This window comes from Tetrao urogallus, assembly GCF_951394365.1.
Source record: "Tetrao urogallus genome assembly, chromosome: 11".
NCBI lineage: Eukaryota > Metazoa > Chordata > Aves > Galliformes > Phasianidae > Tetrao > Tetrao urogallus.
In genome coordinates, this window is record NC_136824.1 from 18626106 (window position 1) to 18650650 (window position 24545).

General features: G+C 42.7%; 1 protein-coding gene across 2 annotated transcripts in view; it reads right to left on the reverse strand.

Moving 5' to 3' along the window:
• The window catches only part of NEO1 (neogenin 1), a gene marked incomplete at both ends in the record, with an annotated part of 175972 nt that overhangs the window by 72126 nt on the left and 79301 nt on the right, over window positions 1-24545 (reverse strand). For both annotated transcript variants that reach the window (XM_079541027.1, XM_079541026.1), the window contains one exon: window positions 23609-23745. In XM_079541027.1, coding sequence (XP_079397153.1) covers window positions 23609-23745 — 137 coding nt within the window. The remainder of the gene's footprint in view (window positions 1-23608; window positions 23746-24545) is intronic.

A 24545-nucleotide genomic window follows, 5' to 3' on the forward strand; every position in this document is an offset into this window, starting at 1 on the left:
TCCACCTCCTGCCACTTCCTGCCCAGCACAAAAACCACGCACAGACTGCAGCCTGACAGTAGAAGTTTCAGCTCTCAGTTCATTCTACTTTATTGCAAATCATAGAATCACAGAATGGTTTGGGTTGGAAAGGACCTCAAGGACCACGAAGCTCCAACCCCCTGCTGCACGCAGGGCTGCCAGCCTCTACATCCAATACCAGACCAGGCTGCCAGGGCCCCATCCAACCTGGCCTTGAACACTTCCAGGGATGGGCCATCCACAACCTCTCTGGACAGCTGTTCCAAATGAGCTGGTTTCCTTGGATCACACCACAGAACAAGAGGAAGCTGCATTTAAAACAGAACTGGGAAATTATTAATTTTCTTTCTTGCAAAAGGCAAAGGTATATGGATAAGTACTTGATAGAAAAAAAGAAAAAAAAAAAGATCTGAAGCCTCGGTAAGGCAGAAGTCTTCCCAAGCTCTGCGCAGGGCTGTCATGTCCTTAAAACACACTTAACATGCGGCTAGAGAATTTGCACAGCAAACAAAAGCTGACAAAATGGAACTTTTGAGAGAAATAGTCACAGAATAGAAAACCGTCAAATGAATTAAAGAAAACTCAGCGTACCAAGACTCAGAGATTATAAAAATGTAAACTAGTACATGCACAGCATGTGCTATTGTATGAAAGCCAAAGTTTATGAACAGAAACTGCAGTCAGAAGAAGACAGCTTCCGTGGCAGTGACATAAGTAGGTTGCTCCAAAAGTAATGCTTCCTATTTATTTCCATAAAAACTACAATGGATACAAAGAGCACAATATTTCTATCTGACAGAGCAAATTCTCAGCTACAAAACACTCTTTTTCAGCACAGTCATCACCATTAGCCAATTCATGTGGATAAGCTATCGAGACGCTAGTCAATTCACGGTGTGACAGGTGAGCGTGGCCATCTGGAATGTGGCCTGTCCTCCATGTCACCACTGCTGAAATGCACCACTCACCCCTCACTGTGCTCACATCCACTGCTTGGTCTTCAGAAACACTCAGCGAGCACCACTGAATGTCAATAGGTGCCATTTTTTTCACATAGAGGAATTTAGTTTCACACCTTTGCTCCATCCACACTTCCATGCCAGACCCCATTCTGTCAGTGTGTCCCTCTGGTGCCATCTGTCACACAGCAATGACACGGAAGGGACTTTGGTTGGAAGGTTCAACCTGCACTGCCATACCACCAACATTCACCTCTGGCCAACATAATAAAATAGGAGGTGTAACTTTCAGAGCAGCCCTCTTCTTACCTTGTAAGACACTGAATGCAAGTATCTGTTTTTAAGAAGCAAATGACTGATGGTGTTTTTGTCTTAGGCAATCAAAGCAAACATACCATGATAACAACACTTTGCTACACATGGGATGCTCACCAGCCTGCATGCTCTACTCCTTTAAAGGAGAAGGCAGGGAAGAGGGACCAACTATTTTTACATTCTAGAAGTGCCATCTCTGGTGGGCTATCTTAAACCAGTCAGATTCTGCTCATCAGCTGGAAAGGCACAAATGAGCACTCAATATTCCTCCTCGCGTGGCTGGGCTGGCGCTTTGCAACTTCCTTTTGGAAACTGCTAAAGCATGAAATATTCTTCAGAGGCCAGCCCCTAAATGAACGTTTTGGAAGAGGAAGAAACTATAAAAAAACAACACAAAACTGATTAAATGATATTATAACCACTGAGAAATCAGATGAGGGTGAATAGTACAGAACAATTACAGTGCAAAATTATCTTGATCAATTGGAAAAGAAGAATAAAAATGTCAGGATAAAATTCAATAAATGTGTATTTCTTCTTCAGAGAGAAATGATAAACTGTACATTTATGGAATGGGAAATTATAGCAATAACCTTTGCAGACAAAGGCCTCAGAAACAAAGATTTTACCAGAGATCATAAATATGACCATGACCTAAGCATGACTTCAAAATCCCACCGTCATGAGAAGAAGTGAGCACACAGGGAGCAGTTCCTGAGATTCCTCTTCCATCCAACACCCAGCAACCCTCAGCTGGCCCCGCTCTTTGAGTGCCATATTTCAAGGCAAACATGGACTCTGATTTACAAGCAAGCTTTGTGAATGATCAATGACTCAGAAAATTGGCTCTAAAAGGAAAATGGAAGCCCTGGTTTTGGTTATTGGAGCAAAGGCAAGACTAAGCAATAATATAATTGGAGACCTCAAATGGCTGGAGACCTTAACACTTGCTGTAACAGAAAAATACTCAATACTTGCTGTAAACAGAAAAATCAGATGTGTATATAAATGTCATCTCTTGCACAGGGATAGCTCTCACACAGGATACATCTAGATCCCTGCCCTATTCTGAAAATGATAACACTCAAAACAATGCATTGCAAGGCTGTGAGATGTGAGCTTGGCACCTCGATTTGGATAACTACGGAGATACATATCCACAAGCAGAATGGTCTGGGAATATTTCCAGGTGCAGAAACACACAGCAAGTGCTGAGTGTGCCCTATACACTAGCAATACTTTCTTCGTATTTCTCACTTGTGGGGTGCCTTTGCAGTTGCAGACCAATTCAGGACAGTAACTGTATGCTGGCAGTAAGGCTTTGCCAAGATTGCAATATCACCCACACCACCCTTAATCCCATCCCTATAAAGGGAAGTGTAAGAACTGGCCATGGCTGTCAGCTGATCTGTTTGGCAATAGCAGGATGCGTTTAGAAATTAAACCACCATATCTAACCGGCATCTGCAGATGCGGCATCTGCTCTGCAGGGCTTTCAAAGTCACTGTGCTCTGATAGCTTGCGAACAAAGGTTGCTTATCAGTAGGACGCATCCAGCAACAAAGAAACCCAGCAAAGGTTGCACAGTGCCACACAGCAGCCAGCCGCAGGTATCAAGGAAACAATTGTGAGAAGAGCGAAAGCATAAGCACAATGCAGCTCCAGACATTCTCTTTGCTGATAGGAATCCCTGCAGGAGGGATTTCTTGAGAAAGAAGAGCCGCCTTTGGGTTTGTTAGTCCTTGGCTGCCCTCACTGCCATCTGCTCCCGGGGAAGCCATCAGCAGCCCCAACACGCACCACATTAAGTTCCAAACTTCAATGTCACTCCCTGAGAAAATTCATGAGATGCTACGTTTTCTGAAGACTTGCATGTTATAACCTCAGTATTTTATGCTTGTGCAAGGCCAGGCAGTTTAGAGCCCACTGCCACGCAAGCAGAGTTAGAAGTACCTTTAACTGCACATGTTGCTTTGCACTATGCTGAATGGCACTTGTACTTTAACTGCTTCACTCCTTGCACAAGGCAGTTCTGTAGCATTCACTCTTACAACCCCACTCCACTCCAAACCAACAGCAGTGTTTGCCACAGCACAGCCCTCCTTTCCCAAGGACTCACAAAAATGCTGAACAGCATCCACAGTTTCCCAGACTTCCCCTGAAAGCCTTAAAAACCCGATGTCACATTGACCAAATATCTTCTGTCTGATTTCTTTCAGACTGATTAGCCAACTTAAGTGATAGGTTACACACGACACGCAAGATTTCACACTTAAACTCCTTGAGAAATGTTGAGTGAATGCCATCTGGTCGGGATGATTTGTTACTGTTCACTTTGTGGATTTGCTGTGAGATGCATCTCACTAGCTCTGCAGCTGCAGGTAGCTTCTCCAACACGCCTGCTTGCTTTCAGAAAGAAAATAAAACAGAAGCTTCCGGCTCTGCAAAGCACATGGATATCCAGACTTCACTTTTCTGCTTCAGGCCATCTTCTCACTCAGTCATCTGCTGACCCAATGCCTTCTTTAACAGGCTTCCCATCTCTGACAGGCTTGAAATTAATGTATTAGATTTCTAAGTTATTAGCAGATATTTCCTCAAAAGGTCTGTGCTATTTTACTTGCATATAGAAGCTTTTTGCTTACCCTACTGTTAACAGATTTATGGCTGGTAGGGGTTTTTCCGGAATTGTTTCAGACAGACATTAAGCATTCACAACCCTCACGCAGTTCCTTGAACAACTGCCATGCCACCTGCCGTCCTTCCTAACACATCCACTGACAACAAGGTATTACACCTCCTCTCATCTCTGAACTTGTGCCATTTGGACAGAGGTTGGTTGGGTCACAGGGGAGGAATGAACATCCAGAAAACAAAGACTGCTGGGCTCAACTCACTAAGCAGACCAAGGAAGAAAGGGGTTTGGCCAGGAAACTGCTACCTGACCACCAAATCTGACCAGCCTGCCTCGGGTTCTGCAGCAGCAGCTCAGCTCCAACACACAACCGCTCCTTTTGGGGAATGCTGCTTCTGTGCAGCTCCTGCCCAACCTCAGATTGCACCAACTCGGTGTGTGCCTCAGCTGATGTTCTCCACTCCCCTCAATGACACAAATAGCTGAAGAACATGCAAACCTCAGAGCACTGGGTCAGCCATCAGGCAAGCATTTGAGTAAGCATGCTGTGTTATCTTAAAAGCAGTGTAACATTCCTTGTTTCATGCAGATCAAAACCAACCAGGAGGAGCTCCAGGCCACCTCACAGAGATCCACAGCTGGACAGTGAGCACAACCCAGTACTACAGCTGGCCAACGTGCATAAGAACAATGTGAAGCAGTGCAACTGGGAAAGCAACACAGCTGGTAGAAGTTTCCTTTCAGACAGCAGAACAGCAGCACATAGGCACACTATGTGCCTGGCATCCTGCTTGCAAGATAGTCCAGATACAAACAAAAATAATTGAATGTAACCCCTGCAAATATAGCCACAAGGATAAATAATGATAGAGGCATTTTTTGTTCTACAAGAATTCTCTGTATTTTGTAAATTTCCCTGAAAAAACTGTTCAGCTGCCAATTAAACTGGCAAGCCATTGATGATGAAAACTGTAAAAACCACAGCGGTGGTCCTATGGCATGTATAATGGCCATGGGTCAGTTACTGGTCAGTTATCCTCAGGATACCCAGCCCCTTGAGCTGTAAAACAGGAATAGGGAGCAGAGTAACTCCCACACAACTCAGGAGGAAACAGCAGCCTGCTGCTCCACCTGGGCTGCCACAAGGGACCCACCTGAGGATGCTGAGGGAGCTGTTGGAAGCGCTCACCAAGCCGCTCTTCATCACATATCAGCAGTCCTGGTCGGTGGGGGAGGACCCAGGAGACAGTCAATGTGATTGCCATCTACAAGAAGGGCCAGAAGGATCTGGGGAACTTCAGGCCTGTCAGCCTGACCTCGTTATGGGGAAGGTCATGGTACAGATCATCTTGAATGCGATCGCTCAGCATGTGCGGGACAACCACGGGTTCATGAAATCAGCTCCTGCTTGTCCAACTTCATCTTCTTCTGTAACCAGGTGATCTGTTTGGTGGGGGAATATACTCTTTGCTGGGTAACGACTAGCTGGGGGGGCTGAAACAGAGTGGTGGTGAATGGAGTTAAATCCAGACCATCATGAGCAGTGCTTCTCAGGGGTCAGTATTAGGGCTGATCTTTGCTTGTGATTTGCATACGGGGATAGATTACACCCTCAAGTTTGCAGATGACATCAAGTTGGCAGGAAGTGTCAACCTGTCTGGGGGTAGGATGGTCTGCAGAGGGATCTGGATAGGCTACATTGATGGGCTGAGGCCAATGGGATGAGCTTCTACAAGACCATGTGCTGGGTTCTGCACTTTGGTCATAACAACCCCACGTATTGCTACAGGTTGGGGCAGAGTGGCTGGCAAGCTGTGCAGAGGAAAAGGACCTGGGGGCATTGGTTGACAGCCTGCAGAGTAGCAGCCAGCAGTGTGCCACACCTCAACTGTTGTGCTCTGTTTTGGGCTCCCTCACTGCCAGAAAGACATCGAGGTCCTGGAGTGTGTCCATAGAAGGGCAATGGAACTGTTATGATTCTGGAACACAGGTCTCAAGGGAAGCAGCTGAGGGAACTGTGATTGTTCAGTCTGGAGAAAAGGAGGCTCATAGGAAACCTTACTGCTCTCTACAACTTCCTGAAAGAGGCTGGAGGGAAGTTAGGGCCAATGTCTTCTCCCACATATCAGGAATATGATGAGAGGAGCTGGACTCAATGAACTCTGAAGGAACCTTCCAGACCCTACAATTCTGTGATTCTGTGAGAGGTAATGACCTTGTGCCGGGGAGGTTCAGGTTGGATATTAGGAAAATTTCTTCTCAGAAGGAGTGGTGATGCATTGAAAAAGGCTGCCCAGAGAGGTGGTGGGGTCACCATCCCTGAAGGTGTTAAAGGAACATGGAGATGTGGCACTGAGGGACATGGTTTAGTGGCCGTGGTGGAGAAGAGATGGCAGTTGGACTAGATGATCTTAGTGGTCTTTTTCAACCTTAATGATTCTATGAAAGGTGAGAGTTCAACTGGCCTGTTGTTTTATACTTACTGGATCGTGGGGTGGAATGGGACAACAACCTCCACCATCAGAGCTTGGGAGCTGGGTGGGGTCATGTGTATTATACAGCATTAGTCTACTAAAAGAAACTGTGATTGTGGGTATGTACAAAAGCTGTATTTGAAAGGTGACGCCTAGAGCAGAGAGAGCAATGTCACAGCACTATCACAGCTTTGATGTGCGCAAGAGGTGAGGAGAGGGCAGAGCCTGAGAGCGACTTACCACAGCCAGGAGGATGTGATCAACAAGAACCGAGCCTTGGCACAGGCCACAGGTCAGCAACAACAGGAAAACAGCTTGAGAAACTGCAGCAGAGGCCAGAAGTGGTTGTGCCATTCTGTGACAGCTGAAGGCCAGCCTTGCTACCAGATGTGAGATAAGCATCCAGCTGTTTTCTGAGTTATTGCTACTGGTACAGCCACTGCCTCCACCTACACCGAGTGCCTTCGTAACGACAAGTTTACAACTTGCCAAAATTTGAGTGCAAGCAAAGTTCCAAAGGCATTTTCTTCTTTGAACTTCATTTTTCAGAACCTCAAATCGTTAAGTCTACAGGTGTTCAGATCTTTTTGAGAAGAGAAGGAAAAAGAGATGCCAGGAGAGAGGAGAGGAGACTGCTGAAAAGCAATGATGGACATGGTACACAAGAAACATCAGGACAGGTTGGGTGTTTTAGCTGGGACAGAACAGTTGTCTTCAAAGTATGGTGCTATGTCTTGGTTTTAGGGAAAAACCATGCTGAAAATACACTGATGCTTACAGTTGCTACTAAGCAGTGTTGTTCAAAGCCAAGGCCCAAGGAGCTGGGGGGGAACAGAATTAGGACAGCTGACTGTCCCAAGGGATACCCCATACCATACAGCACTGTGCAGGAGGAATTCTGAACAGGGTTCATCTGGCTCTCTCTTTCTTCTGTTGCTTGGGAACTAGCTGGACAGTGGTCAGTGGGTGCTGAGCAACTGCTTGTGCTTCACTTGTTACATAAATATATATTAGAAATGTATATATGTCATAATTATTCTCTTTTTTTCTTTCTCACTAAATAGTTCTATCTCAATCCATGAGTACTAGCCTGTTTTTTTCTCTCTGATTCTCTCCCCCATCCTGCTGGGAAGGGAAGGGAGTGAGAAAATGTTTGTGTGGTGCTGAGCCACCTGCCAGGTTAAACCACAACACTGAGACATCAGAACAAGAGGAGGGCAACAACGGAAGAAATTCAACAAGAGGTGCGCAGCACTGCCAGCTTTCATCCCACATTCTCAGCAAATTGATGTAAATCTCCCATTTTCATCTGTCCCTGCAACACAGCAAAGAACCTCAGACTGCTCAGAGCACAGAAGACAGGTAGCTGTTATCCTCCTGGTTGGAGTGGCAGAGATGAAGCCAATCCAGCTTTGGACAAGTGACAGTGCTGTGACCTGGGTCACAGCCAGACAGAGCGGAGCTGCTGGATCACAGCTCTAAAGGGACATATTACAAGATGCATATTCTGAAAAATCAATGTTTAAGTGTCTCAAAATGGGCGCTAAAACAGCTGGATGCATTTCATCTTGATTTTTCCATGTCTGAGACAATTTCTAAAGTGGATTCCATACCACTTCATTTCAAAGCATAAAAATAGATTCATCAGTGGTTATTAATGTTTCAGATTCCATGGTGCCAAATAAAAAAACTGAAATAAATATGGATTGGAACTGAGAACTACCATGATACTATCCTCTGAATAAGAAGAAAAATCAAATAGTGACTATTTTTACCTGTACATCAGTTTATGAAGTTTGTGTGCTGCACAAAGCAGTAAGATGCTGGGGGGGAAATAGGCCCAGAACACTTCGTTTAGCATTTTCAAAATTTCCCCTTAACAAGGGGGAAGGAGGAGATGATGAATTAAAGACAGCCAGCTATCTTAGCCTTGACATTTCCCATTTTTTGAGTATCTACCTGTACAGCCTTCACAGTGGGGCAGTACATTTGTCTGCAGGAGGCTGAGAAGCCGGCAGAGGCCAAAAAGAGCACAATTTTAAGATAACTTCAAATATTAAGCTGTTTACTTACTGAATACAGATTGGCACAGATCACTTGGGAGAACAACAAACTAGGTCTGCAAACAGTAATAGTAATTGATTGGATTCACTGCTCCACCACGTTCCTCTCATCTCTGCTGTAGTGCAATGTGAGCTTCCGAGAACACGCTACTTTGGGAACTGGGCATATCCCCACAGCAACCACTCATTAGGAACAGGAATTTTTTTCTGCTTGAGTCAGAAAAAGAGATGGCAAGTTTATGTTTTTCCATTTTTTGGGTTGCAAAGACAAATCCAGCACGCTTGCTTTACACATCAATTAAGAGTTACCCAATTGCTTTCATTTCCAGATCAATGTATGCAAGCCTATCCACACATCAAAGTCTCTTCTAATTTACAAGCCCTCAAAATAACCTTAATTACAATCCACTTCAATAATAGCTTCTATATAAAGGAACAAGTAAACATCTAGGACTCTGCAGACCAAAAAGAAACAAACGAAAGGGATACAATAAAGGCCTACAAAAATTGTGCATCCTCTGGTGGGGGAATAAAAGCCAATTGCTCCATGCAGTAGAATCTCCCATGCAATCTCCCATGCAGTAGAAAACAAAAAAAAAAAAAGAAATTGAAGTTAACAGTGACTGGATTTGAAACTAAAAGATCTTGTTGGTCTTGGCAGTGCAATGGGATACTGCGGGTACCAGACGTTTACATTTGGGTGCTATGGACAGACCAACAGAAAAGAAATCTACTGGAAATTGCTAAAGAATGTAGAAACCTCACGTAGCTCAGAAAATCCCAATGCTGAAATGAGAATGAGATTGTGCTCAAGGGAAGCACGTATATTCTTTCAGCTTCCTTAAACTCTCTCTTCCATCTGCTTTTGGGCAACGTGGGGAACAAGATAACAAAGAGAAGAGCTTGCCAATTGGTCTAGTGTGGTCACTTAAGTATTTCTGGGTTCATGTCTTTCACAAAAATGTGTGCATAATAAAACTGATCTGTCCACAGTTTTATCACTGAGATGACTTTAAACAGATTGTCATCGTGGACATGGGAGGAGTTAGAAGGGGACTGATGCAGAACATCTTTCTGTTTGTCTATGACTGAACAGGAACATCCCCCCACGCTGTACCGCAATGTTATGTTCCAATTTGCTCTTGTTGTAAAACATCAGTTCCTAACAATTTAACCACGTCCAGATACAAGAAGAGAACTAACGAGGCAATCTAGCTTTGAACTGTATCATCAGTTGCACAATAGCACATCTAAATTATCTTTCAGATTTCCAGTGTTGTTAATGTCGGAATTTACAGACTTAACTGTCATCACACTGCAAGAATCAGTTCTCGAGTGGCAGCTCTATGTGAACCCAGGGAAGCCAAGCTGCATGCCACAGTGCATTCCTCCCTTAGCAGAAGGTTAGCCAAGAGGGCTGTGGCTTGCAGGAAGTCCCCCAGTAAGCTCAGCCTGCTTAGTGTAAACCTAAGCCAAAATAACCAAGTCCTGGGATTAATTTCTGCAATCTGAAAGGAAGAAACTGACAGAAGCAGAAAAAAATCTGCATGATTTCAAAGCACAATTAGGAATTTGCCAAAAGCCTGCATTTGCAGTTTGCTTATCTTGAAACTGTACCCAGTACAAAAGCCATTGCTGTTTCAGTTACGGCATCTCACAGGAAGCAAAAGAAACTGGGGCAAAGCACACACCTCAGAGTCAAGTTCTTTAACAAAATAAAGTCCACTAAGTGTTGGATTCTTCAAGAAATCACAAAATTTGAGATGCAATTCTTACTCAAACAGATTTTGTAAATTGCGTGCTTCAGAAAACAATCCCTCCTAGCAATCAGGAACAGAAGACTGCAGAGCAATCATAATACTGATACAAAGCAGTTATTGTTCATAAATTAGGAAGAAGTGATGTAAAATCTGGATTATTCTCATTTCAGTGTATTAAACAGAAACCACTTTATCACAGATAAAGCAGCTGAGCGAGACCAGGCAAATAGCAAAGACACCACTCCTCTTCATAACCATCATTCTTCTGCACTTCTACTTGGAAAACAATAACCAACTATTAAAATCCACTATGAAACTAAAGAAATCAAGGCTGAGAGCTGCAAAGAGATGAGAAGAGATCAGAAGTCACAATATTTTTTCCAAGTACTCAAACTCCTGATTTAACATTACCGTATCATTACGAAGTTGATGGCAGAGCTTTATGAACAGTATTACAATATAAAAGCGCTAATGGAATCCACCTAAGCAGCATTACAAAATCTGTATTTCTTCAATTCCATCGCGCTTGCTTACAATCCAGCTAAATTTCACAAAAGTTAATTGGCAAATTATTTAAATCCTCAGTTCTCTTGCTTATAGTGCTCCGAGTTGATGCCTAACTATTGCAATTACAATCAAAAGAGGGAGATTAGCAACTCTGACAATCAATCCTATAACAGTTAAGTACACTAATGATAATTTAAGCAAATTAGTACAGCAATAACCATGCAACATTCAGATTAAGCTTATGTCTGGAAGGAAATCTACAGTTAATGCCAAGGACAGATGTGCTGCGTTTCAGGAAACCTCAGTAGCCTGATCTTGTACAGCAAAACCTCTCTCTCTTCATCTCCACAAAGCTTCCAGTGAGTTTGTGTTTGTTGTATTTTTCCTCCTTCCCACTCCATACTTACTACTCTGGGAGAGTTCTCCAGCCTTCAACCAGTGAGTGACTCAACGTGCAATGATTTGGGCCTTCTTTATTTTCTACACCAAAGAGAATGCAGTAGGATAGTACCCACGTGTTCTAGTTTTCTGCTACTTTCTCACTAGGAAGTGAGAAATGGTTTATGTGCCATTTCAAATTGTACTCAAGAAAGCAAAATGGCAACAGGTAAATGCCATGATTGAGAGCTACGTTGTTGTTGACACTGTCAGCAAACAAAGTTATTAATTTTACACGTACTGAAAAGGCAAAGAAAATTGATTTCCCAAAAGGAGAGTGAAATGGCAAAATGCTATTTTAAACATTCTCCCCAAAGCCGCACACACAACTTCTGGTAAATCATCTGATTTTACTGAATATGTATGCTTAGCAGCATTACTTAACTCTCAGAAGCTGTGAACTGCTGGACCCACCTCAAAAGAGAAGGCTGACATTTTAAACTGCACTTCTAGTCTTTTTGCTTTGTTGCTGCCCTCAGGTTCTCGAAAGACAGCACGCAGACTTGCAAATACAACTGCATCGTTCACTCCTCACAGGATAGTCCAGTCTGGTTAGAAAAAACAGCCAATATAAAAATCTTCCCCTGCCATTAGGTAACCATTAATGAGATTGCTGCACTCCCAGTTTCCTTTACATGCCATTTTGCATCCTGTTCACACCACCTGACAGCCTCCCTTCCAACATCCTTCCAAAGACAGAGCCTCCCAAGTGTCACCAAAGGGCAGAAATCACACCTGCCTCAAAGGTCCTTGCACCTTGTGCAACACACCGTGCTTACCTTCGTTTCTTTAGTTCCATTATCAAGTTCTGTTTATAGAATAAACTAAAACTCCACGGTGTTTTTTCTTCTAAATTATTCTCATCATGAAGAGAAACTCATTAACTACAAGACTGTTAAGGGAATAAGTTAACACTGATAACCCACGTCCTTCACAAATTTGTGAATTGTTTCATCTTTGCAACTTTGGCATATACTTCCCTAGCAAGGGCTTCCAAGGGCTCTGGTTTTTATAATAAGGCATCTAAGTAAGTGTAGCATCTAGCTCCCATTAGAGAAATAAATTATCCTGTGGTATGAGAGCCAGCTTAACTATCATGAAAATTTAACTTACAAGAAAGCATGCATCTACTTAACGTTATGGTCTCTCCCTAGAGACTTGCTCAGTTATGCAGCACTTCTATTTCAGAATAACATCACATTCAGATCACACTCAGATTTCATCACAAATTTTGGGGGTGCAAAAACATTGCAGAAATGTCTTTTGGAATGGCAAAAAAACCCTCACAATTGCAACCTACAAATTCAAGAATCAAGCTTAAAGCTTGATTCAAGCAATTATATGTGGAAGGATGACCCTGATACACAGACAAAAAATACTTGCCATTTAGGGCACGATTTCTATAAAAAGAGTTCTCACTTAGAGGAAGAAGGCATTTTAATGAGCTTCTTAGTTCACACATTTAAACTCTTTGGAAATCTTTCACACTTGTGATTTAAAAATTACTACTGAATCTTTCATCTTTCACTTTTAATTGAAATTTTAAACGTCACGTCTTTTTCATAGGGAACAAAAACAAAACAAAGCCTATACTGTATTTCATACCTCCTGCAACCTTCAGTCTTTAGCATGTATTCAAAAGCACTATGAACAAAAGCTGGGCTACAAAGTGCCTTACCTTTCTCACATCACCATAGCAGACTTACATCAGTTATAGTATCGAGTCAGTTGTGCATTCAATATTCATTAATCCTCTTGTCTAAGTCACAAGGAACACAGTGGCATGCTTCATGCAGTGTGCATATGTGTTCGTGCATGTCATGCATGGCAAGGCCACGCATAGAACTAAATCCTTCTGTTCCAAGCAATATAAAGGACAGCACTTTATCCAGAAACAAGATGAAACTGGTAGGAGAAAATACAGGTAGCAGGCTTAACTGCATGCCTTCTCAGAATTACAAGAAAAATGCTCAAGAATATTATTTCAGAGAGACATTTTAATGCAAGAAGGCAGTCATTGCATAGTTGCTGAAAACTAGGGAGCAGAATATTGGCTAATGCAGGACTGCCTGCATCCCCATCTTTAAATAGTGCTCTATTCGTCATCACTGACACCAAGGTCAAGTTGGTAGGTCTTACAGCAGGTAAATCCCACTTTTATTGAAGGTAAGACCAACACGAGAGATTGTGTCAGCATTCATGCTGCCTCAGAGGTGCCATCTGTGGGGTAGGAGCCCTGGCTGTAGGTTTTTGATGCAACCACACCTTTCTTAGCTTCTTTTTTTCCTTCTGGAGTCTGAAGAAAGCATCTTTGCTAGCATAGCAGACACCACGTAAGGCACACATGGCTTCCTTAGTATAAGCAGCACTCCTTAAGTACTGCTCATGCAGACATAGCATTTCTTAAACCAGAACCAAATGTAATGGTATTTTGTTGCATTTATGCAACAAGCCAGGGCTGATTCAAGAAAGAGAGAAAAGGATTAAGTTCTTTCCAAACAACTGCCACAATGAGGTATTTCCACCTTTAACATAAAAAATCTCATTTATGTTAAAGCGAACCTGGGAAAAGGTTGGACAGAGCAGTGAATGTGTCACTGTGCACTAAACGTGGACAGGATCCCATGCTTCCTCAGCCTCACACCTGGGGTTTCCAAGTGCGGATCCCCACGGAGCTGACAGACAGCATCTCAATTCATACTTATAACCCTGGCAACCATGCATGTGCCTACGCCTTCACCCAATAACAGACAAGGAATAAGGATACCTGCTCTATCCACAAACAGTTAATTAATAATAAGGTTAAGAGCATCTTCGAGGGAGAAATGCCTTAAGAAGATCATGCATTCATGTCTAAGAACATCTGTACTACCCTACCTTTAGTCACCCCTCTATGTGTGTTTCTCTTACCTCAGTAGTGCTCTGCTGCCCTGAAAAAGCACTGCAGTACACCCAAGGGCTGTACTGAAAGTATATGACCAGTTTAAAGCTGGATGAATGTATGTCACATTTTGGGTGTTGTTTTTTTTTTTTGTTTTACCCTCTGTCCTGCAGCTTGGTCTTGAAGATTGCCTGAAGAGTGGTCTTCAGATAAACAGGTGACTAATTTTGCAGTTCTTCACTGAAATATATCTTGAGTTGGAAGAAGAGAATATAAATATAAAACTTGGACAAAAATGTACATCTTTGTAACTGGCAGCCTAGGCCAAGAAAAGTAATGAGAACAACCTTATTTACTTTTTAAAAACCATTCTGTAGGGAAGGTATTTCTTTCCATAAAGCAGCAGCTGGTTCAGACCCCCATTAATATCATCTTAATTTATTAGAAATTCTAGCTGAAAGAGAGAACAGCTTTTACAATTCCCTTAGTTCAATATCAGTTTCTACACTGTAGATATTCAAGCCGCTGCTGCTTAATTTAGTAACATTTTCATTATCCCCAGGGATTACTCAAGAACATTTAGAACAAGGAAAGCCATTTGTGCAAATTGTATGGGTTATTGATAATTTGGTTTTGGCTTTCTTAACGCTATTTTCTCTCTCCCTCCATATATATATATAAATAAGATGAATCACAAAGCTTTTCTTCTTTTAAAGTTCACGGCATACCTCATGTTCACTGCATGGGCAGTTCCAAGGCATTACCTCCCACCTCCCATGACAGTCTGTTTGATAACTGTAATGCACCTACATAGCACAAAGAAATTTTTTCTACATGCAATCAAGTTGTTTAATGAGTTACAGATGTTTCTTGCAGAAAAGCCTCATAATTAATGGTTGTCAGTTACTCAGAGAAGACACTCTTGAATAAAAAAAGCCTACCTTGCAACATTATTGTTATTATTAACATTACCTAGAGATCGTTCTGGCTTCACTTGCATCACCACATTACCACCATTGGGCTGCTCCTGAGAGCTCATTCCCAGGACAGCGTCCAAAAACAGAACTGCCACATCCATGGTCTTTCCTGCCTGGTAGCAGGAAATCAGCACTGCTGGGAAGAGCACGTGCTGCAAGCTGACGTTTCTGGATGCAACGGGGGCATGACATTCCCAGTCAAGCATGATCAAAGAGTGGGATTCATTTCAGGTTTACGAGCACTGTCTCTTACATCCTGTGCCAGCAGCTCACAGGGATGGTACGCCCATTTCCAGTTCCTGGCCCTCGCTGTCAGCAGGTGGGTGCTGTGCTCTGCCAGCTGAACACACCACATTGGCAGCTCTGCTGCACAACATCTTAAACAAAAGAATGACGTGGCTTGTCTGAGTGGCTTGTCTGTGAAGCCTCCACAGCAGCTCCTCAGCCTGTGGGTGCTTCATGGGAGAAGGGTGTACCTCTTTGTGAAGCACATTTGCAACCTCTGTTGGGTTTCAGAGATCATCCCGTTAGGCTCGGTTCAAAGGCACACCATGGGGCAGCTGCCCCAACCCCAAGTAAAGTCAGAAAACCACCCTGCCCTGACCTCCCTGGAGTGTTTTCCCATCTCAAGCAGAGAGCACTGCTTGTGAAGTCTGCCCAAGGAATACTTCACAAGATTTGCTTTTCTCTGTTCTGCAGCAACATCCCCAAACCTTAAGCATTTGGGTTGCTGCAAGGTGATCACCTTGTACCTCCCTCCTTCAAAGTCCAAGCAAAGTTGGTTCGTCATTTTTGGAAACAGGATTAAAGAAATAAAATTGTTATGTCCCTATTAAGATTTGTGGCAAGCTTTCTCTAACAAGCCTCAGCATCATATAGTCCAACAAGTGGTGAGAACTGGACAGATCAGTAGGGGTGCTCTGGGCCATCTCCATAACATTTTGTCTATATCTGGGCACCTCGCAAAGTCAATATCGCTGCATCAGTAATGTTAAAGTAGTTGTTTCTGTTGTATAAAATAAAAATACAACAGCTCACTGAATGCAGAGTATGATTTAGAAAATGAGCAGCTCTGAGCTGAGACAGAGGTCCTGCTGAGCCCAGGAGTCCTGCCAAACTGTGGTGGGCAACAGAAGTTAGAGCACAATATAGAGCACCACAGTATGATCTGTTGCAGGATGGAAGGAACATTTTATTTTTGTGAAAGTTTAATGGGCACATCTGATCTCCTAGTAAAACGTGAGCAAATTCTTACAATACGCGTACAATCTTTTGTCTCCCCATCCCACGCACATTTCTGAGTATGTGTGAACAAGTCTTTCTAACACTACCCTTGAATGAATGTAAGTGACATGCAGTAATGACTGAAGAAAACTATCCACACTCATATTATTTCCATCAAATCAACAAGTAGATTAGGCAGCTCCATAAACGTGAAACAATACTTAAAATGAGCAGCAAGGACTGTCAAAGGCTTCACTTACTACAGTGAAGTGCAATAGTGAGTTCAGCTCGGACACCTTCCCCTCATTAGACTGCACTCACTGCATTTCTTTGTAGCACTTGAGCAAAGATCAGTAATGGAAGTTGTGTTACAGTTTGAGATGGAAGAAATAACATCTACAAAGCTGAAGTACTCTCTTTACTGTTAATAGCTGCATCTCAAATACTACAGCTTTAAGATAACCAGCACAGATGGAATAGTTAGTCCCAGATAGGAGTCTCTGAGAGCAGGAGGGTTAACACAGCATCTTCTGAACCTCTAATTGAAGTGTGGCCTATGATCAAGATACAGCACAGGGCTTAATTAGAAACAGAAATCAATAAAGGTAATCTAGAAGGTATGAGAAAGGTTTTAGCAATTTTCAGTGTTGGTTTGAATTTCTCCCCTAGAACTGTTTCCAGTAATAATGGAAGCTTAATACTAAAGTAAGAGTCACCCCGACGTATCATTCTGTTGTTACACGATTTAATGCACTTCTCAAACATCTACAGTTTCCCAAGGAGGATGGCATTAACTCTTATCAAAGCGCCTGCAGCAGAGGAGATCTCAGATGTACTCTGGGAAGACAAGGCTAACGTCGTCTAAGATGTTACAACTTTTCCTTCCACACTTGTTCTGCTTTGTTTTTAAAGAAAGTCTTAACATGCCCAGCCTGAACCCAATTAGCTCAAGTTGGTTAGCAAGGTGCAGGCACTGAATCAAGCTGCTCTTTGTGCACAACATGGAAAGTGCAGGGCCAGGACTGAATGCTCTCTCTGAAACCTCAGCAGTAGATAAGACAATGCAATTTGGTACAGATGACAGTGATGCAGCAGTTGAGCTCAGTCTTTTTTTTTTAAAACATTTTGTGAGATGATATAAAAAAGATGCAAGGATATGGTGACCTGATAAAGGGAAAGCTGTTATACTGAGTGGTCTAGACTTAAATCACCTGATTTCACAGAATCACAGGGGTTGGGAGGGATCTCAAGAGATCATTGAGTCTAAGCCCCTGCTAAAGCAGCTCCTACAACAGGTCACACAGGTCGGTGCCCAGATGGATCTTGAATATGTCCACGGAAGGAAACTGCACCACCTCTCTGGGCAGCCCGTTCCAGCGCTCCACCACCCTTACCATAAAGCAGTTCTTCTGCATGGCACTGCAGAGCTCCCTGCATTCAAGCTCTAGGCCGCTGCTCCTTGTCCTATCATTGCACACAGCCAAGAAGAGCCTGCCCTCACCCATTTGCCTCCCACCTCCTTTCACATATTCACAAATATTTATCAGATCTCCCCCCAACCTTTTTCTCCCCTGGCTGAACAGACCCAGGTTACTCAGTTTTTCCTCATTAAGAAAATGCTCCAGGCCCTTCATCATCTTTGCGGCTCTACGGTGGACTCTTTCTAGGAGCTCCCTGTCTTCTTGGAACTGGGGAGCCCAGAACTGGGCACAGTATTCTAAACGTGGCCTCACAAGGACAGAGTAGAGGGCAGGATCACCTCTCTCGACCTGCTGGCCATGCTTTTTTTAATGCACCTCAGAACACCATTGGCCTTCGTTTGTCACAAACAGACTTGAAAACAGCACAAAAGGTATTCTGGCCAAAGCACAATCATCTACTGATCTCACGTGTGATTACTGGGCTCAGGATGCGACTGGTGCTCTTGGACACACAGACTCTACCAGAACACTGTAAAGGCTCTCCACAGGAGGCAAAGAAAAGCGGGTATTTGCTGCAAACACAAGATCTCCAACCTTACCCATCGCAATTACAACTTTAATCCATCTTTTGGGTGCACCAAGCCTTGCTCCAAGTGTAGAAACTGATTTTCCCCACCTCAGATGTTGTTTAAGTGACAGAGCAATAAGGTATGCCACACCACCAGCAACATTCTCCTGGTACAGTCCCAACCACCAACCAGTGTAGCCGAAATAACAACCTGTTCAAATGCATGTCACTGCTTAATAATTTAAAGCCTACTGGCTAGACAAAATGCAGACTTTATTTGGATCTCTTTCATTATCTAAATTGCTACCCGGCACTTGCACTGCAAACACAAAAAAGGCCATTTGTACACTGCAAGAAAAGCACCGTCACGTATGAGGGTTTTTTGGCTAAAATAAGGATCCTTCATTAGCATAAAGCTTTGAAGCTGCACTGAAAATATTGCAAGCATTTCCTTTCAAAGCACAAAATTTATCAAAATCCTTCTGTATTTGCTATTTTCCCCCATTTAGTTGCTCCGGGAGAACATCTGAGGTGGGGATCAGAACGTTGCCATGTGCAACTTCCAATGTACCACTAAAATAACTACTCACTATGATCTTTAATTTGGGTACATCGACACAGTGAGGCGTTTAATTTACGGTAATTAAGATGCGTTATCAGACACTGCATGCTGCCCTAGAGGACCCAAGAGCCAGCTTTCTGCAACTGCAAACATCACCGAAAGGTAACAATACAGATAAAAAAAAGAGCAATTCTAAACCTCACACAAGTGGGAAGTACAAAGCTGTTTATTCTGAAGACCTCATCCCCGCCGTATCAATTTTCTAAGGAAAAAAATGAAAATGGAATCTTTTTCTTGTTTGTTTGTTTTATTATTTTGTGGTTCAGTATTAGCAGCAGTAAATATTTCAGCACAGAGAGAGAACTCCCTCTGAGCTCATTACCTACAACACAAGCACCAAGACGGGCGGCAAGAAGCTCGCACAGTGATCTAACCCGCACCACGCTATGTGCAGAAATCCCAGGGGCTCTGGACACTGTAATAAACGTGAAATATTTCTCAGATGAAGAATGAACTTCTAACCTCCTCAGTATTTACAGCCACGGCTCTGCAGGCCGCAGGTTTCAGGCAGAACAGAAGCCAGCCGACTGCATTTCAATACATTTACCGCTTGTTTCCCCAGCTTCCCTTTCAACACTTCCCACCCTTATCTGAGGGAAATGCTACAGATTCTTTCATTACCGGTGAGCACAAAACACATTTTTCCAGCACTCTCAACTCACGTGTCATCAATAAATCGGGTCCCAGTGCCACTCCTCCTGCTGACAGGAAGGGGAAGAGCGCTGTCAACAACTGAAACAGGAGCTGGTACCAAAGCCTTTCAGACACTGAGTTACTGCCTCCTGAATGGGAAACAACCTCACCTGGCAATGGGATCTGCAAGGTACTGGGCCCAAGACATTTTGCACCAAAGATTAAGCAAAATGAGCAAGAACAGAGCACCACACACATCTTACCTGTTGCACGTTTTGCCCTAACGACGTCTCAAACACGAATGGGATTCAGCAATGCTAAACTTGAGGAGTTAGGATCATCTTGACCACAGACATCACCTCAACCTCAGGATATTTAATGTGCTCTTCCAGCTTCAAAGCACCCCCTGAACATGAAGTCTACAGCGTGGTGCACGACGTGAAATCTCGATTTGCATACGTGTAACCACAACCCTATTTGCTGCAGCTATTTGGAGCAGAGCAGCACTGTGAGTTTGCATTGAGGCACATCTTCCTCCTTTCAAGTAAAACTCCTGAAAATCACCTATCTGATCCACCACTGAGCTCCACAGCCAAGGGCTCCCTAACCCACTTCAGTCAAAATGAACTAATCAACTCAAATCGCTCAGAAACGTCTGTTTAAGTTAACAGAGGTGCCCTAGGGCTCACGAAAGGCAGCTGAGCCTGCAGATGACTGAAAGGTCTTGGGAAGGAGGGAAGTAGAGATGGAGCCCACCTTCATTGGGGAACAGCTTGTGTCACACAGCAGTACGGACTGAATTCATTCCATGCAGTTAGTAGAACTTAGACTAAAACCCATCATCTTCCAGGACATACTTTGGGTTTTAGTGTTCTGAACTCCTAACTCCAGCTCCCAGATACATTTTGTAGATAAGAGGACAGAGAAAACAAATCCTTAGAACACTCCTCAACCCTTAAAACCCTTTCAATGAATTGGTGTAATCCTTTCCAGTCAAAGCCAGATTTTTCCAGATTCAGTCCACAATATACATTAAGAACCTAAACCACATATTTTTTTAATACCAAGTATCTGGGCAATATGAGACTCCCTCTAACACCTTTTTTTTCCCCTTCTAAATTACACAGAATAGCCTGTTCAAAAGACTGCTTCCAAGGATGTGAAACAGATGGCATCCTTCAGTGTCAGCAACATGAACTGACTAAGTTTTGCCACACGAAGGTAACATTTAGCTGAATTCAAAATGGTTCCAAATTTAACAGAAAGACATTACCTTGGAGGGCTGCACACTTGATATATTTTTATGCAGTTATAAATAAGCTGCCTTCAATTATCTCTCATCTACCTTGGGAAGAACAGCTGAATTTACCTATTCCTTTCTAGCTGAGCGCACCACACACTCACACGTGAGATGCATCAAGGTACCCTACCCAAAAACAACAAAGGGCAGTGACTGTGTCCTTACAGCCCTGGAAGAGCGAGGATGCATGGCAGCAGTTGACAGCAGCGATGCAGGGCAGCTTGCTGCTGCTGGGGTTGCATGGTGGAATTAAGCATGTGACCTTCCAGGCCTTTGTATCCTTATTAAGGGATGGAGAAAAGTTGGTCTTGGAACAAAGCAATAATTAGTGAGTGCTCTTTACTCCATGCACAATTTAGGCTTGCTTCTAGATAAAATGGGTCGTTTCTAACCTCAGTTGAGAGTCACCAAAGTGAACGCCAGTTCACTCCAGCCGTCCTAATGCTGTCAAATAATGCCACACTTACGTAGAGATTTACAAATGACTCACTGAATTGCCACTGTGAAATATTAAGAGGAAAAAAAAGATTGACTGCAGTAGCAAAGTAATACTAGTATGCTTCTGAAATCTCCCCCAAAAACAAGCCACATGCTTCAAAAGATGCAGAAAAATAGATGAGAAAAGGATCAAATACCAAAAGCCTGGACTTTTTGTATGAATTCCTGTCAGCCTTATCCCTAAGAGTGACAGAATAAGCCTAAATTAAGCAAAATCATGTCATTAGTAGGTGGTAGAAGACAATTTTTCCATTCTAGAAGAAAATGATACAACGATCAGGTAACAGTTACTCAAATCCTTCAGCAAATTATAGTAATGGAGAAATACAATTACACTCTAGTGACCTCTCCAAGGAAAGTGGAATTAAGTGAGATTAGAACTAAGAAATAAAACCAGAAATCCAACTTCCAAAATGCATCTGTATAATCTTCAATATATTTTAATTCTGAGGCATTAAAAGATTTTTTTGTGTGCCAGATGTACAAAAAAAAAAAAAAAAAAAAAAAAAACACCCAGCATAAAAGAATTGGCAGAACATATTCTAAATTGTTGCAGTGGAAAAAAGAAATCACATTAGTTTAGCTAAGTAGCTAAGAGTGATCTCAAGACCACTTTCATCCCCAAGTGACCTGGCTGTATAGTCTACATTAAGACTATAATCTCAGAGTTATCTTTGATTTTCTTTGCTTAATTGCATCATACCATTAATAATATTAATTTCTGCCACTGCCCATAAAACTGAAAGCCAATGCCATAAAATAGATAATTTGGAACTGAATTAAACAGCACACTACGAGTTGCATTAAACTATCATAAAGTGCAATGAATCATCAAGCCCTTGAGTATTTAAGACAGTGCCTATCTGCATTCTTCCAGCCCAAAAACTGAGATAAGAAAAATGGTGTTTGCTGCATGACCTGAATTTGCTGGCTTTCAGAACTCTTCAAGTCAAATTAGGGCAATGCTGCACTTTGACAGCCCTCACCAAATAGACTTCCCCAAGCTTTAGCAAAGGGCAGAGCTGAATAAAATGCCTCTGCACCAGCAGCCTATGTGAGGCTGAAGAGATGCTCAGGAAGCCAGTCCCCAAAGCAGTTGGCAGAAAAACACAAGGTGAAGCCAAAGTTAAGGGGGACAGGGGTTAAGAATGCAGAGAGAGCACAATGTGTGCTCAGGAGAGCGCTCCCTCATCAGCAAGTGCAGCACCTTGGTCACGTTTTGATTTGCACAGAACTGGACAGCATGAAATACAGCTACAGGATAATGGAAGGATGCTGCAGATACCAATGAAAGCCTTATGTTATACTCTGTCCCCCTAAGAGGGTCTTCAGCTGCTCAGTAATGGCCAACTTCTTCTAAAAGCTTGCTGCTTCTTCATTTACACGTTTTTCGTCTCCCAGTCTAACCTTCCTCAGTTCTACACCAGAAACACAGCCCTCTTCCTGGACACCAGGTAAAACATGCAAAAAAATCAGTAAATATACCACAAATGGTAACATTTCTTAAGCTTTGATGCACTGTTGAGAGCAGAGTAGGAACTCTGCTAAGAGCATGCCTTTGCATTACATTTCACACTATTAGAATATGAAATACATCTTATTTCTGCCACAAAAGGTTTTATCTATAGATAAGCCTTCCTTAGACGTTGTTCCATGGTTATTTTTATATCTTTAATCCCTTCAAGACTTGTTTTTAAGACAAACTTGCTTGGGCCATAATCCCCTGTAAAACAAGTCAACTGAGCTCTTACAAGGATACTGTACATTGTCACCAAGGTGACAATTAAATGGAAGCTGAAATACCTTAAATCAAGATAAAGCTCCAATTAAGGAAAAAACCTTATTTGCACATGTGACATGAAAGGTTTTTAAATCAGCATTATCAACAATTCACTGCTACTTCTATTTAAAACAGCTTCCATCAGTAAGCAAGACAATTACACACACAAAATAAAACCAGGACTTACAAAATAATTATCTCTGCCTTGAAAGCCGCAGGATATTTAGAATTTAAAAAAATACTTTCTGTAATGTCCTTTTGCAGAAGACCCCAAATAGTTTTACAGGTAGACTTTCAGACATGATTAGCTGCACGCTGTGACGTTTTCCCTCTTTATTGGAGCATATCGCATCGAGCACATTTCATATTGCATGAAGATACACAGCAGCTTTTATCCGTACAAGATGCATGTAACATAAGCAAATCCCTCATTTGAATTTTTATGAAATGATAAAACATGAAAATAAGAAATAAAGCCCTTAGGAACAGTAGTCGGGAGATCCACTCCCTGAAAATTAACCATTCTTCCTACCTTGTACTGCAAGCTCTGCCTGAGCTTCAATCGTCTCGTTCTCGTTCTCTGCTATGCAGCTGTAGGTCCCAACATCCTCCTCTGTAACATCAGTGATGAGCAGGCTGCCCCCCGCACGCAGCGCAAGCCTCTCGGAGCTGTGCAGAACAAGACAAGAGTGGGAAACTGATGGGCAAAAGGATTTACACGGAGTGTCCACAGAGAAGCACGTACAAGTCCTCTATCTGAAATGGCTGAGTAGATACAACGTTTCTGGGTGCCATTTACACACAGCATTCTCAGAGAGATGAGATTTAACTGCACGGTTGCACTCCGTGCTATGGCATCAGATTTTAAACCAAGTTCAACTATATCCATTCCACAATCACAGGGGAGTGACTAGAATTTAAGAGAAAAGAAAGTAACAATCACATCATAAAAAATGCTTTGCAGACGTAATGACTTACTGCTTGGAAAGAGTTGCCAGACTTACTGCTTGCCAGAGTTACACCTGCACGACTCAAGGAACAGAAATGCATACTGTACAACGTACAGCAACTGAGGTTTTGTACAGCAATACCCACCTTGGGGATTGAGAAGAATTCAGAATAAGATACAAGTTTTAAAATAATTATGACAAATCCAACAAGCTGACTAAGTTCCAATACAGAATCTATCCCTGTGTGACTCCTAAGGGATGCAGGACAAAGCATGCAGCCCAGCCCTCACAAACCACATGCTTCTCATGCAGCCTTCAGCCACGTTGTTCTCCCACTGCAACCAACGCATCCCTTTCTGTGATCTGAATTTGCACAAGACCATTCCCAAAATCCTTCATCACTCTTCAATAAAACACCGTTAGAAAGTAGAGACGAGACAACACATCGTGACTGAATCCTGATCCAAAATCATTCTTATTTGCAGCTGAAAACAAAGAGAGAAAATCTATCTAATGGTT